Source organism: Stenella coeruleoalba (assembly GCF_951394435.1).
Source record: "Stenella coeruleoalba genome assembly, chromosome: 1".
Classification (NCBI taxonomy): Eukaryota; Metazoa; Chordata; class Mammalia; order Artiodactyla; family Delphinidae; genus Stenella; species Stenella coeruleoalba.
In genome coordinates, this window is record NC_137169.1 from 44,870,636 (window position 1) to 44,886,635 (window position 16,000).

Sequence of the window (16,000 nt, forward strand, 5' to 3'; positions counted from 1 at the left end):
ACCTGTTATCATCAGTCTCACTCCCAGACCTAGAATGATGAAGTAGTTACTGTGGAGAATAACATTGCTGGTCATTGTGGGAGAGAGAAAAGAGCTTTGAAGGGTCTCTTGAAGGCAATTAAATGCTCAGCCTGGAATTCAACTACCCTTCATCTCATTGGCCAGAATTGGTCTCATGGCCCTACCCAAAGAAGGCCAGGAAGTATATCTTACCATGGGCAGAGAAGGCACAGATCTGGGCGTTTCACTGAGCTGCATTAATGGCTACAAGTCTATTTGCTTCCTTGTGGTGTCATTTTACTTGTTCCTCTCTCTCTTGAACTTCCTGAAAGTGAAAGATAACTCTAGAACTTGATTTGATTCAGGCTCAGTAATTTTGGCAAGAGCACTTCATAGGTTGGTCTATATGCTTCATATTGCATCATATCAGGAGGCACCATGTTTAATTGTAGTAGATTCTAGCAGTAGTGGCTACCACTTCCTCCCCACTCCCAATTTAGTCACACCTCCTTATATCCATTCCCTTGGGTAGACCCCTCTTGTTCTGACTCTGGGCTTGGCCATATAACATGATTTGGGAAACAGGACAATAGCAAATATGATACAAGCAGAGACTCAAAGTGTTGGCACTTTGTGGCTGTCCCTCTTTTGCTACTTTTTTAGAATGCTGAGACTGGTAAGAAAGTATCATGTGATAACAAGAAAGCTGGCAAATCCAAAATTTGTAGGGTTGGTCAGTGACCCAGGGAAGAGCTGATGTTGCAATACAAGTCTGAAGGCCCATCTGCTGGCAGAATTCTTTCTTGCCCAGGGGAGGTCAGTCTTTGTTCTACTAAGGTCTTCAACTGATGGATATGGCTCACCCACATTATGGAGGGCAGTCTGCTTTACTCAATGTCCACCAATGTTACTGTCATCTCAAAGATACCTACACAGAAACATCCAGAATAATGTCTGAACAAATATCTGGGCACTGTGACCCAGTCAATATGATACATAAAATTAACTATCACATATATATTTCACTAAGACTGTGTTGTGGCTTGAACTGCATCTCCCAAAAGATATGATGAAATCTTAACCCCTGGTACCTGTGAATGCAACCTTACTTGGAAACAGGATCATTGCAGATGTAATTAGTTAAGATGAGATAATACTGGAGTAGGGTGCACCTTTAATTCAATATGACAGTGTCCTTATAAGAAGAGGAGAAGACACAGAATATGCATTGAGGGAAGATGATGTGGAGAAACACAGAAAGAATGCCATATGACGATGGAGGCATAAACTGGGGCTATGGTGCCACAAGTCACGGAATGCCAAGGACTGCCAGAAACACCAGAAGCTAAAAGAAAGGCATGGAACACATTCTCCCTCAGAACTCTGATAGGAACAAACCCTGCCAATACCTTGATTTCCAACTTCTAGCCTCCAGAACTGAGAGAATAGATTTCTATTGTTTTAAGCTACCAAGTTTGTGGTACTTCATTACAGCAGCTATAAGAAACTAACATACCCGCGCACCGCGATTAAGAGTGGCCCCCACTTGCCGCAACTAGAGAACGCCCTCGCACAGAAACGAGGACCCAACACAGCCAAAAATAAAAAAAAATAAAAAATAAAAAAAGAGACTAACATAGACTGCATAGATAAAATACTATATTCTAATGCCATTTTTTTTTTCCTGTGGGTTTATCAATTGTAACAGAGTTAGGTTCATGCATTTCTGTTGTTTTCAACATTTTGGAATTGCTCTTTAACTTTTGGCTATATTATTTATTTATGTTTTCAAATTCAAGTTGTATAATATGTTCAGAGAAGTCTTATATCCCCACCTGAATCTGTCCTATCTTGTTCCTTTCCTTCCCAAAAATATAAAGAAAATCAAATAATATCAATAATGGTTGTCTCTGGGAAGTAAGATTATATGTTTCCTAACTCTTCTCTGAGGTCTTGAAATCAAAACAAAATAAAATAAAGAGAAAAAAATAAAATGATTTGTCCTACAGGGCCCAGTTCAAGTTCCATGACCTCAAAGAAACCATCCCATAAATACTTTCTCTTTTTTGAACTCGTACACTGTTTATTTTCCATATTGCTCCCTTAGCCCTTTGCATTAATCAATCAATAAATTTAAAAATTAATGCACTGATATCTGAAGAGTACTATGTTAGATACTGTGGGGACACAATGTATTATCAGTTGTTTTCATGTATAGTCACGTCCTTGATTAAGCTGTATACCAAAGCAAAAGTTTTCTTATGACCTACACGGTGGCCGTCACTGCTGTCTGATGAACCAAATTCCTACAAAATGTTGAAGAGAAAATAAATAAAAACTGAAACAGATTGATACAAATACCTTTAATAATAACAACTTCATGTTTAAATAAATATATTGTTAAAAAATAGTGCAAGAGTATTTTGTTATAATTATTAAGACAGATTTGAGACTGCTATTCCCTCTGCAGAAACACTATGCACAGATGCAAAATGATCAAAGGCTGATACAATAATGAATCTCAAGTAAGTGGCGTGGCCATCATGTACCTGTAGGGGAAAAATCAATATAGATGATTTAGAATTCTAGTTAACTGTTAAACAAGAAGTTAGCAGAAGAAAGTGTTTGATGCAAGAATAATATTCTAAATATATAATGACTCATAAGATATAATGTTCAGAAGAGAAGCCAGCCACATGTAATAGTACAGTTATTCTGATATGTAGCAGCCAAATATCAGCCTTGGTTTGAGGAAGAATAGCAGGTGGAGCTAAAAATTGCACTGTACAATTCTGATTAATTTTTTTTAAAGTAATTTATTTTATTTATTTATTTTTGGCTGCATTGGGTCTTTGTTGCTGCACATGGGCTTTCTCTAGTTGCGGCGAGTGGGGGCTACTCTTTGTTGCGGTGTGCAGGCTTCTCATTGCTGTGGCTTCTCTTGTTGCAGAACACGGGCTCTAGGCACACGGGCTTCAGTAGTTGTGGCACAAGGGCTCAGTAGTTGTGGCTCACAGGCTCTAGAGTGCAGGCGCAATAATTGTGGCACACGGGCTTAGCTGCTCTGTGGTATGTGGGATCTTCCTGGACCAGGGCTCGAACCTGTGTCCCCTGCGCTGGCAGGCGGATCTTAACCATGTGCCACCAGGGAAGCCCTGATTAATTTTTTTAAAGTGTTTTTCTGAAGTATTTTTCATAATAAGAGATTTCATTTGTTGGATGATGCCTCAGAATACACTACCCTAAATATTATTATACTTTTACATTTATATAAAAATGTAAAAAAAGTCTCTGAAAAGCAATTTGGCAGTATATATAAGAAGCTCTAAATATGTCTATACCCATGGACCCAGTAATTCCATTCCTTGAAATTTAATTTTAGAAAATAATTAAAAAGGTGAACATTGTGGTAGCAGGAACAGGCATAAGATGTCCCCTGTAGTATTAGTTATAATGACAGAGAGAGGAAAAAGGAAATCAGTTAACATCTATCTGCATACATTTAATTTTAAAATTATAATTATGAAGCTTTTGATACAATATTAAATTTTTAAAAGATACAAATTTTTTCATACATACTATTATAACTATGTAATGCATTTGGTTAACAACTAGAAGAAAATAAGTATAGTAAAAGCTGTTGTGAGAGGGTACTAAACTTTGGGTGATTTACAGCCTTCCATTCCCCCTTACTTTTCTCCAAATGCTCTATGATGCTGCAACCCTCCCTGATCCACAGTGAGTCCTGAAACAAAATACTCAGCAGAGGCTTACTAACCATAACCCATTAATAAAGATGGAGAAAAACAGGAAGATAAAATTCAGTCTAATTAATCATTTTTCTGGTCCCCACTGGCCTCCCCAGTCATTGGGCACACTTAGGTGGTAGAGAAGATAATTAACAGGATTCAAAAACTCCTAGAGAATCATTTGAAACACCGATTTCACAGCAGCTGCCAGTAAGTTGTGAAGAAGGAAACCTAATGGACAAGGTATCTCTTTAACCCTTATTTAGAGACACCTTAGTTAAATAAACACTACTACCTAAAAAACACATATTCACAGTTGTTTGGCTTTTTGTGTTTGTGTAAAACCAGGGCCTGACAAACTAGCAGGAACAGAGAAACTCCTGATGAGGCAGCAGCTTCCTCATCAATGGGCATTCATTCCACTTGACAAGCAAAGCCCAATGGAATGTTGTTGGAAACTGCTGGCTCTCTTTTCACCTCATCTCTCTTTGGCTTATTTGTTGCTGATCCTATGCTCCAGTTCCCTTATCTGAATCTCCCTTGTCCTTTTATACTTAAATTAACATCCGATTTTGGCATCTCAACCTTTTTTGATTCCTATTCTATAAGGCCTACAGAATCAAGTGAAAGGAAAGCAAGTACATACTTCAAAATAAATGAATAAACAAAATAAAACAAAAACAAGTGAATTCTGTTCTATCCTTGCTGTCATATTATTATTATGCTGTCATACATTATTGAGAATAACCGTCTCTATTGGTTGATGAGACACAGAACCTATAATATTATGAGGGTATTTATTAACTTTATGACTATGGAGTTAGGTGTAAAATTTAAATATGCTGTGCTGGCTAAAGATAATGTTTATCTCTTCAAAGTATAGTTACTTACCATAATTTCTTCATTTTGAAGCTGCCCCTCTGTATGTACCAGATCTAAAACACAAATTCAACAGAATTGAGGTAGGGCTCAAAATGCATGAGGACATATTGAAATTTATATTCAGCAACACACGATATCTGGTAAACTATAGTCAGACCAGATTTACCAGTGTTTGGGGGTTAAAATTCAATATAAAAATAGAGATATTTGATATAAAAGGTATGAAAGATAAACTATGAGCTATAAAATATCTCTAGTGAGTATAAATAAAAGTAAATGTAAATTACAGTAAAGGAATATAAAGTGAAGAATTGATAAAATGTGAAAGTCCTTTTTAAGGATCAAGTTACTAAGAGTAATTGCAGGCCTGAAAGGAGCCATCTTACCATTCTCATGGGTACAGACTAGGGCTCAGTTTCTCACAATGAATTTTCACTATGATGCTGAGTTATGCCACCCATGAATTGATCTTTTCTGGTGTCCAGCTTTAGAAAACCTTTAATTGCGTAATTTTAGGACAGATTATCTTATTTGGTCATGAGTTAATCACATCAAACATTCTTTAGGAAACATGAAATATTTAATTGCTGTAATAATGTCGACATTATTTAGAAATTAATTTTGTTTGTATCAAAATAGTGTACATAATTTTAAAAGGCATGTAGTACAAAAAGGGAAGTTTCTGGGAAGTAAGATTATGTATGACTTTCTGTTTCCTAACCTTTCTCTGAAGTAATGAAAAATAGTAATTCCCTGCTTGACCCCTTTTCCTCCAGTCCTGCTCCCTAAAGGCAAATGTTTTCAACACTTTAAGCTGTTTTTCCTGGAATTATGTTTTATACTCCTTTTCTTGATTTATCAATTTTTTACTGACTTTATATTATGGTAGGTAAAATTTATGTCTCTTGGACCAATATCCTCTTCCTCCTCCTCCTGCAAATTTTCCCTCCTGCCATCCTCTCAATTTTGAAATCAATACTTGATGGTTATACTATTATCTATCTAAACATTATTTACTGCTGAAATAAGTAATAAATTGTGACACATTTTCTTTCTTAGACAACTCCTCCTCTACTAGAAGTTAATAATAACCTCTTCTTTCATTTGCTTCATTTTTTTAAATTATGAAAAATTGGAAAATCTCAAACATACATAAAAAAGACAGGATATAACTCCTATATATACCCATAATCTTGAATTTGCAATTACTAAAATTTCACCATACTTGATTTATCTAATTTTTTTTGCTAAGGTATTTTAAAGAAAGTCTAAGACATAATTACATTTCACCTTTATATATTTGGTTATCTATCTCTAAATAAGAATATTTTCTTATATAACTACAATGCCATTATCATATTACAATAAACAATGCTTTAATATCCAGTCCATATTCAAATTTCCCCATTGTCCCCCTAACTGTCTTTTTATAGTTGGTTTATTCAAATCAGAATTAAGTCTCTTTTAATCTTGAACTGCTTTCTCTCCCACACACATTTTTTTCCCACACCATTGACTTACTGAAGAGAGCAGGTCAGTTGTCCTGTAAATGTCCCTCATTTTCTCATATTGCCTCCTCGTGGTTTCATTTAATTTGTTCTCTATCCCCTTTTCCTATAGATTGGAATTAGAGCTAAAGGCTTGATTATATTGAGGTTTTAAGGCCTTCATCATATGTCTGGTGATTTTTGGCTTCTGTTACTCATGAATAGATCATTTGAAAAACGTGCATGAGCCAGACTCGTTGACTACTGGACTTTGACAGGGTGACCAGGAATGAGCTAGCCTGTGTCAGTATCCATAGATCTTCTGGGACCATTCAGTTTCTCCAAAGATGAATCCTCCAATCTCCTGGCTGGGGCTATATTCCTGGTTGCTGAGCAGAGCACAGGAAGGAGGCTGGAGTTCCCACCACTCAATATGTACGCTTCCACTTAAATCCCTTGTTTTCTACTCCGTGTCTCACTCACTCTCTTTACTATGCCTCGTCTCCTTGAGTCCTGAGCCTCAACATTCAATGTTCCTAGTCACCTCTTGGGGGTGGTTTGTGGGAGGAAAGACTGGTCACTAGCTTTATAGGGGAGAAGGTACCTAGGGTCCTTTTAAATATATATATATGTATGTCACAAGTATCATTCAAGTCATCTTTTTTCACCAAAATGCAGCCCAGTTGGAAATACAGAGTAAAGGACAATTCTCTACTTCTTCATGATCAGAACAATGTTGGTGAAACAGCACATACCTCTTTCAATCCACTGCTCAAAATCAACTGGCTCTTTAGAAGTGCTCTTTTCAATCCTCAAGGTCCGTACTGACATTGTAAAGAAACAAAATAAAGTGTTAATATCTATCTAATTCTATGTTGCTGTCCCTGTATTCCTTTTTTCCTTTGTCTGAGACCGTCAGGCATTGGTGGGACTGCACAAAGTACTGGGATCAGGAACAACATGTTCTGAAAATCACTCACTCACTCCGTTTTTCCGTAAGTCCCTACAGTAAAATGCAGACTGTGTAACTGTAATCTTACAAGTGTTTGCAAGCATACAACACAAAGCTAGTAGGGCCTTTCTGCATTTGGAATTATCTAGATTTTTGTTTTGTGCTTTTGTTTTTTTGTACACTGGTAAATAATACCATTAGTGGTCTTGATCATAAAACTTTATGGAGAAACTACTATGAGTCAGACATATTCATTGACTCTTGACTTCAATCTTAGGAGAAAGGTATTATTAACTTACTTTACTGATGAGGAAACAGGCTTAAAGAAATCAGGCAACTTAGAGAAGCCAGGTGAAGTGTTCAATGATATAGAGCTAGTAAGTGCTAGAACTGGAATTCAGACTTTAGGTCTGACTCCAGAGCCTTCGCAATTAATGACAGAAGAGAAAATGCAGTCATCTTCCTTCTGCACTGTTTTTTTCCTTTACCCCTAAATCAGTTCCCTTCACCCCAAATCCATTCTTCCCCTTCTGTGTTCTGTGCCCTGTGGGGAGGACCCCTGGGGACTGCATCACCTGGGCTCACTTGCCCACTGACTACTGGTTGGATTTGGCCAACTGGAGGCACTGGAAGGAAACTGAAGAGCAGTGGGGAAGTGACATCAGGTTGTATTTTCTCCGCGCCCTTCCCATTTCAGTGCCGTGTCTGACAGTTGTTATGTCCGTTCATTGGTTACAGCTCCTGTTGGGCAGGCTCTTATGCATGGGCTCCAGCACTTACTGGGCTCCAGCAATACTATTTCCTTCCTTTGGCCCAGGGGAGGTAATGGCTTACTGCTGTAGCCACTTTCTGGGTGTCTCACCATCCCTAGTTGTTCCCTTAACCCAGGCCATAATTCTGTAAGTAGTCCCATCAATAATGTCTCTTCATTTGAGTCATCTGGGGTATATCCTGTTTCCTGCCATGATTTTGTCTGACATACTTTATCCTTAAATAAACATAAGACAGGATTAGGATGATGTTCCCGTGGGAGATAGTCTTCCTGAATCCCTCAGAAAATGCCATTATTAATAAAAGAATCAAAATTATCAAATGCAAATAATCAGGATTATCAGATTGTCAGAAAAAATTTGACAGAGAACCCTTAGCCAAAAGAATCTGGAATAAAGATGTCAAGAAACCTAGTGTTCTGGCAAGCTGGCTTCTTACATTCATAACACGGTCTTTTGCCAAAGGCTTTCACGTAGTAAATTGCATGGAAATTATTATGTGCTTTGGAAGGGTTTCAAATTTGCAGTTTCAGAGAGGCTAACTGTGCTCAAGGCAGTTAACCCATACTCCCCACCCATCAACCCCAGCAAGAAAACTGGATTCCATGCGGTAAAAAAAAAATCAGTGTTTTGCCAAAAGTTTACATATGTGCCTTCTGCCTATGAAAAAACTGAAGATGATGAAAATTAATGAAATGAAGTGAAATGAAAATATCATGCTTACCAAAGTAACTCTGGATTAAAAGCCTTTCAATCCTTACATGTTTGTGAAAACAAATAATGAACTCTTGGGGAAACATTCCTGTGGTGGTCCAAAATGTTTCTGGATTTCTATTGTTAATTTTAAAGAAAAAGAGAAAAAAACAGCCAAATGTTTAGAAATGTTTAATCACAAAATTCTAGTGAATAACTATTTAAAAAAATAAACGACCACCGGATTCTTGCAACCCCTTTCTTTCTTTCTTTTTTTTTTTTAATATTTATTTATTTATTTGGCTGCACCGGGTCTTAGTTGTGGCACATGGGATCTTTACTTGTGGCATGCGGGATCTAGTTCCCTGACCAGGGATCGAACCTGGGCCTCCTGCGTTGGGAGCACAGAGTCTTAACCACTGGACCACCAGGGAAGTCCCACAACCCCTTTCTAACTGTTCATTCTGCCTCTAATCTCTCCCCAACTTTAATAATTCTTTACTACTACCAGATACATTTTTAAAAAAATGGAATTGATGTCACTCTTGCCTAAAAGCAGTGACCCCTTACTGCTTATGAATCTAAACTCCTTAGTATGGCATTTTATGACCCTGTACGATCTGGTCCCATCATTAAGTATATCGTCCCCCATCGTGATATCATCTCCCATTATTGTAGTCACGTTGGACCAATTAAAATTCTGCAAACACGTCATGTAGGCTCATGCCTCTGTGCCTTAGTTCATGAGGTTCTCTTGACCTAAAAAAGCCCTTCTTCCCGTGCAAAAGTTTATTCACTTTTTGGTCACATCTCTCCAACCCCAACAAATCACAATAACTTTCTCCCTCCTTTGCACTCACCTCACACACAGCATCCATTTTTACATTAGCACTTTCCTCTTGTGTTTTTATTGCTCCAACTACACCCTCTATAAGTCCAGCCACTTTCTCTTAGTCACCTTTATATCCCCAGCAACTATCACAATGGCTGACCCACAGCAGATACACAACAGATGTTTGTTGAAAAAAATTAAAACATGCACTCAATGTTGGTCATATACTATGAAAAATTACATATATACCTAGACACACACACACATATATAGTATTGACTACAGAAATAATCACTTCTATTTTAATTATATAAGGTTTTTCTTTCTCTTTTGGAGGTAAAATTTACCTACAGTGGAATTTCTCTTAAGTGCAATTCAGTTTTGATAAATGTATATGCTTATGTAACCAATATCGCAAAGGTAACCAATACCCTAATCAAGATAAAGAACATTTCCATCACTCTAGAAACTTCCCTTCTCTTCCCTCCAAACAACCTCCCTTATGCAACCACTGCTCTGATTCCTATCACCATAGACTATGCTATAGTTTGTTTATTCATTTTTTGTTTGATATTTTTGTTGAATATTTGAATTGCTTCCAATTTTTTACTATTGTGAGTAAAACTTCTATAAACATTCTTGTACAGGTGTTTTTGTGGATATGTTTTCATTTCTCTTGGATAATTACTAGGAGTGAAATTGCTGAGTCATAAGGTAAAGGTATGTTTAATTCTATAAGATGATGTCAGACTTCCAAAGTGGTTGTGCCATTTTCCATTCCTAACAGAAATGTGATGGAGTTCTAGTTGCTCCACATCCTTGACAACATTTGCTGTTGTTAGGCTTTTTAGCCATTCTAGTGGATGTGAAATGGTATCTGACTATGTTATTAATTTGCATTTCCCTGATGACAAATTATTCTAAGCCCTTTTTCATGTGTTTTTGGCCATTCATATATTTTCTTTCGTGAAGTGTCTGTTAAGTATTTTCTCATTTTTAAAAAAGCTCTTTTGGACGTCCCTGGTGGTGCAGTGGTTAAGAATCTGCCTGCCAATGCAGGGGACATGGGTTCGAGCCCTTGCCCAGAAAGATCCCACATGCGACACAGCAACTAAGCCCGTGTGCCACAACTGCTGAGCCTGTGCTCTAGAGTCCACGAACCACAATTACTGAGCCCGTGCGCCACAACTACTGAAGCCCATGCACCTAGAGCCCACGCTCCACAACAAGAGAACCCACCGCATGGAGAAGCCCGTGCACTGCATCGAAGAGTAACCCCTGCTCGCCACAACTAGAGAAAGCCCGCACAGCAATGAAGATGCAACACAGCCAAAAATAAATAATAAATTTATTAAAAAAAATTTTTTTTTTTTTTTTTTGCGGTATGCGGGCCTCTCACTGTTGTGGCCTCTCCCGTTGCGGAGCACAGGCTCCGGACGCACAGCCTCAGCGGCTATGGCCCACGGGCCCAGCCACTCCGCGGCATGTGGGATCCTCCCGGACCGGGGCACAAACCCGCGTCCCCTGCATCGGCAGGTGGACTCTCAACCACTGCGCCACCAGGGAAGCCCTTAATTGTGTCTTTCAATGAGTATTAGTTTTATTTTTGGTGAAGTCCAGTTTTATTACTCTTTTCATTTATGCTTAGTAATTTTTGTGCCTGCCTTCCTTCCTTCCTCCCTCCCTCTCTTTATTTTTGGCTGCGTTGGGTCTTCATTGCTGTGCGTGGTCTTCCTCTAGATGCGGTGAGTGGGGGCTACTCTCTTCATTGCAGTGTGCAGGCTTCTCACTGCGGTGGCTTCTCTTGTTGCCGATCATGGGCTCTAGGTGTGCAGGCTTCAGTAGTTGTGGCTCGCGGGCTCTAGAGTGCAGGCTCAGCAGTTGTGGTGCAAGGGCTTAGTTGCTCCACGGCATGTGGGATCTTCCCGGACCAGGGCTCGAACCCATGTCCCCTGCATTGGCAGGAGGATTCTTAACCACTGCACCATCAGGGAAGCCCTGTGTCTTTATTAAAAAACCTTTGCCTACTTCATTGTCACAAAAGTACTTTCTTGTATTTTCTTTTAGAAACTTAATTATTTTAGCTTTGAATTGAGTTCTATTATCCATATTGAATTAATTTTTGTGTTTAGTATGAGGCAGGGGTTGAGGGTTTTTTTTAATCCACATGTTTATTCAGTCATTCCAGCACCACGTTAAAAAGACTTTCCTTGGACTTCCCTGGTGGCGCAGTGGCTAAGAATCTGACTGCCAATGCAGGGGCCACGGGTTTGATCCCTGGTCCAGGAAGATCCCACATGCCGCGGAGCAACTAAGCCCAACTACTGAGCCTGTGCACCACAACTATTAAAGCCCGTGCGCCCTAGAGCCCACATGCCATAACTACTGAGCCCGTGTGCTGCAACTACTGAAGCCCATGCACCTAAAGTCCGTGTTCCGCAACGAGAAGCCACCACAATGCGAAGACAGTGTACCACAATGAAGAGTAGCCCCTGCTCACCACGGCTAGAGAAAGCCTGCACACAGCAATGGAGACCCAATGCTGCCAAAAAAAAAAAAAGAAAAAGACTTTCCTTTTCCTATTGAATCACCTAAGTGTCTTTTCCTAAAATTAATGAACTGTCTATGGGTGTATGTACTTCTGCCCCTCCATTTTATTCCATTGATCTGTTTCTGTATCCTTAGCCTTTTGTCAAAAAGTAATTGACTTTATGTGTGTGGGTCTATTTCTGGGCTCTCTAGTCTGTTCCACTGATCTATATAGATCTATCTTTACAAAAATGCCATGTTGTTTTGATTACTGTGTATTTATTTTAAATCTTGAAATCAGATAATTTAAGATTTCTTCTTTTCAAAATTAGTCTGACAAGATTAGTTTGCATTTCCATACACATTTCAGAATCAACTTGTTAATTTCTATGTAAAAGTCTATCGAGATTTACTGAATCTATAGGTCATTTAAGGGAGAAACAGCCACTGTAACAATATTGAGTTTTCCAATCATGAATGTAGTATATCTTTTCATTTACTTAGTTCTTTCATTTCTCTCAGCAACGTTTTATAGTTTTGAGTGTAAAGGTCTTGCATGTCTTATTAAATTTATTTTTAACTATTTCACGTCTTAAATGCTAATGTAATTGGAATTTTTTAAAATTTCATTTTCTAAATGCTTCCTACTAGTATATAGTAATACAATTGATTTTTGTGTATTGACCTCGCTAAATTTACTTATTAGCTCTAGCAGTTTTTTGCAGATTCCTTAGGGTTGTGTAGATTCACATAATCTGCGAACAAAGGCAATATTTTTTAGTGGCCAATAGCTCTTGCTTTATACACACACACACACACACACACACACACACACACCTGGAGAAATTGAAACTCAAATAAATATTATGAATAGTTCAAAAGGCTACTTGGTTACAAGATATGTAAAGAGGACTCATTCCAAAGCTTATTTTTCCTTGTTGCCATCTGGAAGGGGAAGGCTCTTTGGGGAAATACCACAAGGGTGCATTTTGATCATTATCCTCATTATGTCTACTAATTTTCTTAAAAAAATTTTTTTTAATTTTATATAATTTTAAAGGTTACTTTGCATTTACAGTTATTACAAAATATTGGCTATATTCCCCATGTTGTACAATACATCCTTGAGCCTATCTTACACCCAATAGTTTCCCCCTCTCCTCTCCCCACTGGTAAACACTAGTTTGTTCCCTAGATCTGTAAGTCTGCTTCATTTTTTGTTATATTCATTAGTTTGTTGTGTCTTTTAGATTCCACGCGTAAGTGATATCATACTATACTGAACAAAGATAATTTTGCTCTCTTTCCAATCTTTATGACTTCTATGTCTTTTCTTGCCTTATTGCATTGTTTAAGACCTCTAGGACAATACTGAATAGAAATGGTGAGAACAAACATCCTTGATTTGTTTCCAATACTGGAGGGGAAGCATTTTTTTTTAACCGAACATAGTTGATTTACAATATTATATTAGTTTCAGGTGTACAGCACAGTGATTCACTACTTTTATAGATTATACTCCATTTAAGGTTATTACAAAATAATGGTTATATTTCCCTGTGTTGTATAACAGGGGTCCCCAACCCCTGGACCACGGACCAGTACTGGTCTGCAGCCTTTTAGGAACCAGGCCGCCCAGCAGGAGGTGAGCAGTGGTCAAGTGAGTGGAGCTTCACCTGCCACTCCCCATCGCTTGTGTTACTGCCTGAACCACCCCACCCCCACCCCCTGGTCCGTGGAAAAATTGTCTTTCACAAAACTGGTCCCTAGTGCCAAAAAGGCTGGGGACCGCTGCTGTACAATATATCTTTGTTGCTTATCTATTTTGTATGTAGTAGTTTGTATCTCTTAATCTCATACCCCTATCTTGCCCCTCCCCATTTCCCTCTCCCCACTGATATCCATGAGTTTGTTTTCTATATCTGTGAGTCTGTTTCTGTTTTGTTATATATACTCATTTGCTCTATTGGGAAAGCATTTATTATTTCATCATTAAGCTGAAAATTTTCAGTAGATGCCTTTATCAAACAGAAAATTCCCTTCTCTTTTTAATTTTTTGAGAGTTGTTATCATGAATGGATGCTGAATTTTGTCAAATGATTTTTTGGAATGATCATATTTTTTTTCTCCCTTGTTCTGGCAATATGGTAAATTACACTCAATCTGTATTCCTGTGATAATGTGGTGAATATGCCAATCTTGCATTCTTATGATAAACTCCATTAGCTGAATTCAATTTATAAGGTTTTTTGGGTCTATGTTTACAAAGGATACTGTTCTTTAATTGTCCTTTCTTGTGAAGTCTTTGTCAGGCTTTGGTATCAGGGTTATGCTGTTCTCATAAAACAATCTGGGAAATGTTTCTCCTCTATTTTTGAAAGGGTTTCTAAAAGACTGGTACTATTTTTTCTCTAAATATTTTACATAATTTCTACAATTGATATAAACTATTCAAATTATTAAATTTCATCTTGTGTCATTTTTATAGGTTGAGTTTTTCAAGGAATCTGTCCATTTCATCTAAATTGTCAAATTGATTAGCCTAAATCTGTTCTTGATACTGACTTACTATTGTTTTACAATCTGTAGTGATATTGCTTCTTTCATTTCTGGTACTAGTAACTTGCATTTTCCCTTTTTATTTTAGTCAGTCTTGCTAGAGGTTTATAACTTTTATAAACCTTTTCACATAGTCAACTTTTGGCTTTGATAATTTTTTCTGTCTATTTTCTATTTCATTGATTTCTGCTCTTACCTTTGTCATTTATTGTCCTCTACTTTCTTTTGGTAAAATTTGTTCTTTGTTATCTAGCTTCCTAAGGGAGAAATTTAATTATTGTTTTTTGTTGTTTTGTTTTGTTTGCGGTACGCGGGTCTCTCACTGTTGTGGCCTCTCCCGTTGTAGAGCACAGGTTCCGGATGCGCAGGCTCAGTGGCCATGGCTCATGGGCCTAGCCGCTCCGCGGCACGTGGGATCCTACTGGACTGGGACACGAACCAGCGTCCCCTGCATTGGCAGGTGGACCCCCAACCACTGCGCCACCAGGGAAGCCCTAATTATTGGTTTTAAAACATTCTTTTTTTTTTTGGGGGGGGGCTGTGTTGTGTCTTTGTTGCTGCGTGTGGGCTTTCTCTAGTTGCGGCGAGCAGGGTCTACTCTTCATTGTGGTGCGTGGGCTTCTCATTGCAGTGGCTTCTCTTGTTGCTCCGCGTCAGCTCTAGGCACGTGGGCTTCAGCAGTTGCAGCACATGGGCTCAGTACTTGTGGCGCACGGTCTCTAGGGCACACAGGCTTCAGTAGTTGCGGTGTGTGGGCTCAGTAGTGGTGGCACAGGGGCTCAGTAGCTCTGCGGCATGTGGGATCTTCCTGACCAGGGATCGAACCCATGTCCCCTGTGTTGGCAGGTGGATTCTTAACCACTGTGCCACCAGGGAAGTCAGAATATTTATTTATTTGGCTGTGCCAGGTCTTTGTTGTGGCATGCAGGATCCTTAGTTGTGGCATGCGGGATCTTTTAGTTGTGGCATGCAGAATCTTTAGTTGTGGCATGTGGAATCTTTAGTTGTGGCATGCGGGATCTTTAGTTGCGGCATGCGGGATCTTAGTTGTGGCATGTGGGATCTTTAGTTGTGGCTTGTGAACACTCAGTTGCAGCATGTGGGATCTAGTTCCCTGACGAGGGATAAAACCCGGGCCCCCTGAACTGGGAGCGTGGAGTCTTAGCTACTAGACTACCAGGGAAGTTCCCATCTGTCAGTTTTTGCTTTATGTATTTTTAATAACGATTATGAGGTCAACGTACATTTAGATTGTTATTTCTTCTTGAGGAATTGATATTTTAACATTATAAAATGTCCCCTTTATATCTGGAAATACTCCTTATCTTATATTTTACTTTGTCTGATATGACTATAGCCACAGCCACCTTCTCATGCTTACTATTGATAGGGCGAATCTTTTTCATCCTTTTATTTTCAAACTATTCATGACTTTATATTTAAAGTACATCTCTTGCAGACACCATATACTTGGGTCTTTCATTTTTACCCAGTATAACCCTCTCTGCCATTTAATTGAAGTGTTTAGAATACTGGCATTTAATATA

General features: G+C 38.5%; 1 protein-coding gene across 12 annotated transcripts in view; it reads right to left on the reverse strand.

Annotated features, from left to right (window-relative positions):
* Positions 1-210: 210 nt before the first annotated feature.
* The window catches only part of IFT25 (intraflagellar transport 25), a 36,829-nt gene continuing 21,039 nt past the window's right edge, over positions 211-16,000 (reverse strand). For 10 of the 12 annotated variants that reach the window (XM_079943715.1, XM_079943713.1, XM_079943707.1 and 7 more), the window contains 4 exons: positions 8,565-8,671; positions 6,874-6,942; positions 4,641-4,684; positions 2,251-2,549 (listed from right to left, as the gene is read on the reverse strand). In XM_079943715.1, coding sequence (XP_079799841.1) covers positions 2,436-2,549; positions 4,641-4,684; positions 6,874-6,942; positions 8,565-8,671 — 334 coding nt within the window. In that variant the 3' untranslated portion in view covers positions 2,251-2,435. Of the gene's footprint in view, positions 326-2,250; positions 2,550-2,579; positions 3,437-4,640; positions 4,685-6,873; positions 6,943-8,564; positions 8,672-16,000 lie in introns of those variants that run through there. The other 2 variants (XM_079943709.1, XM_079943710.1) reach the window with 2 other exon arrangements.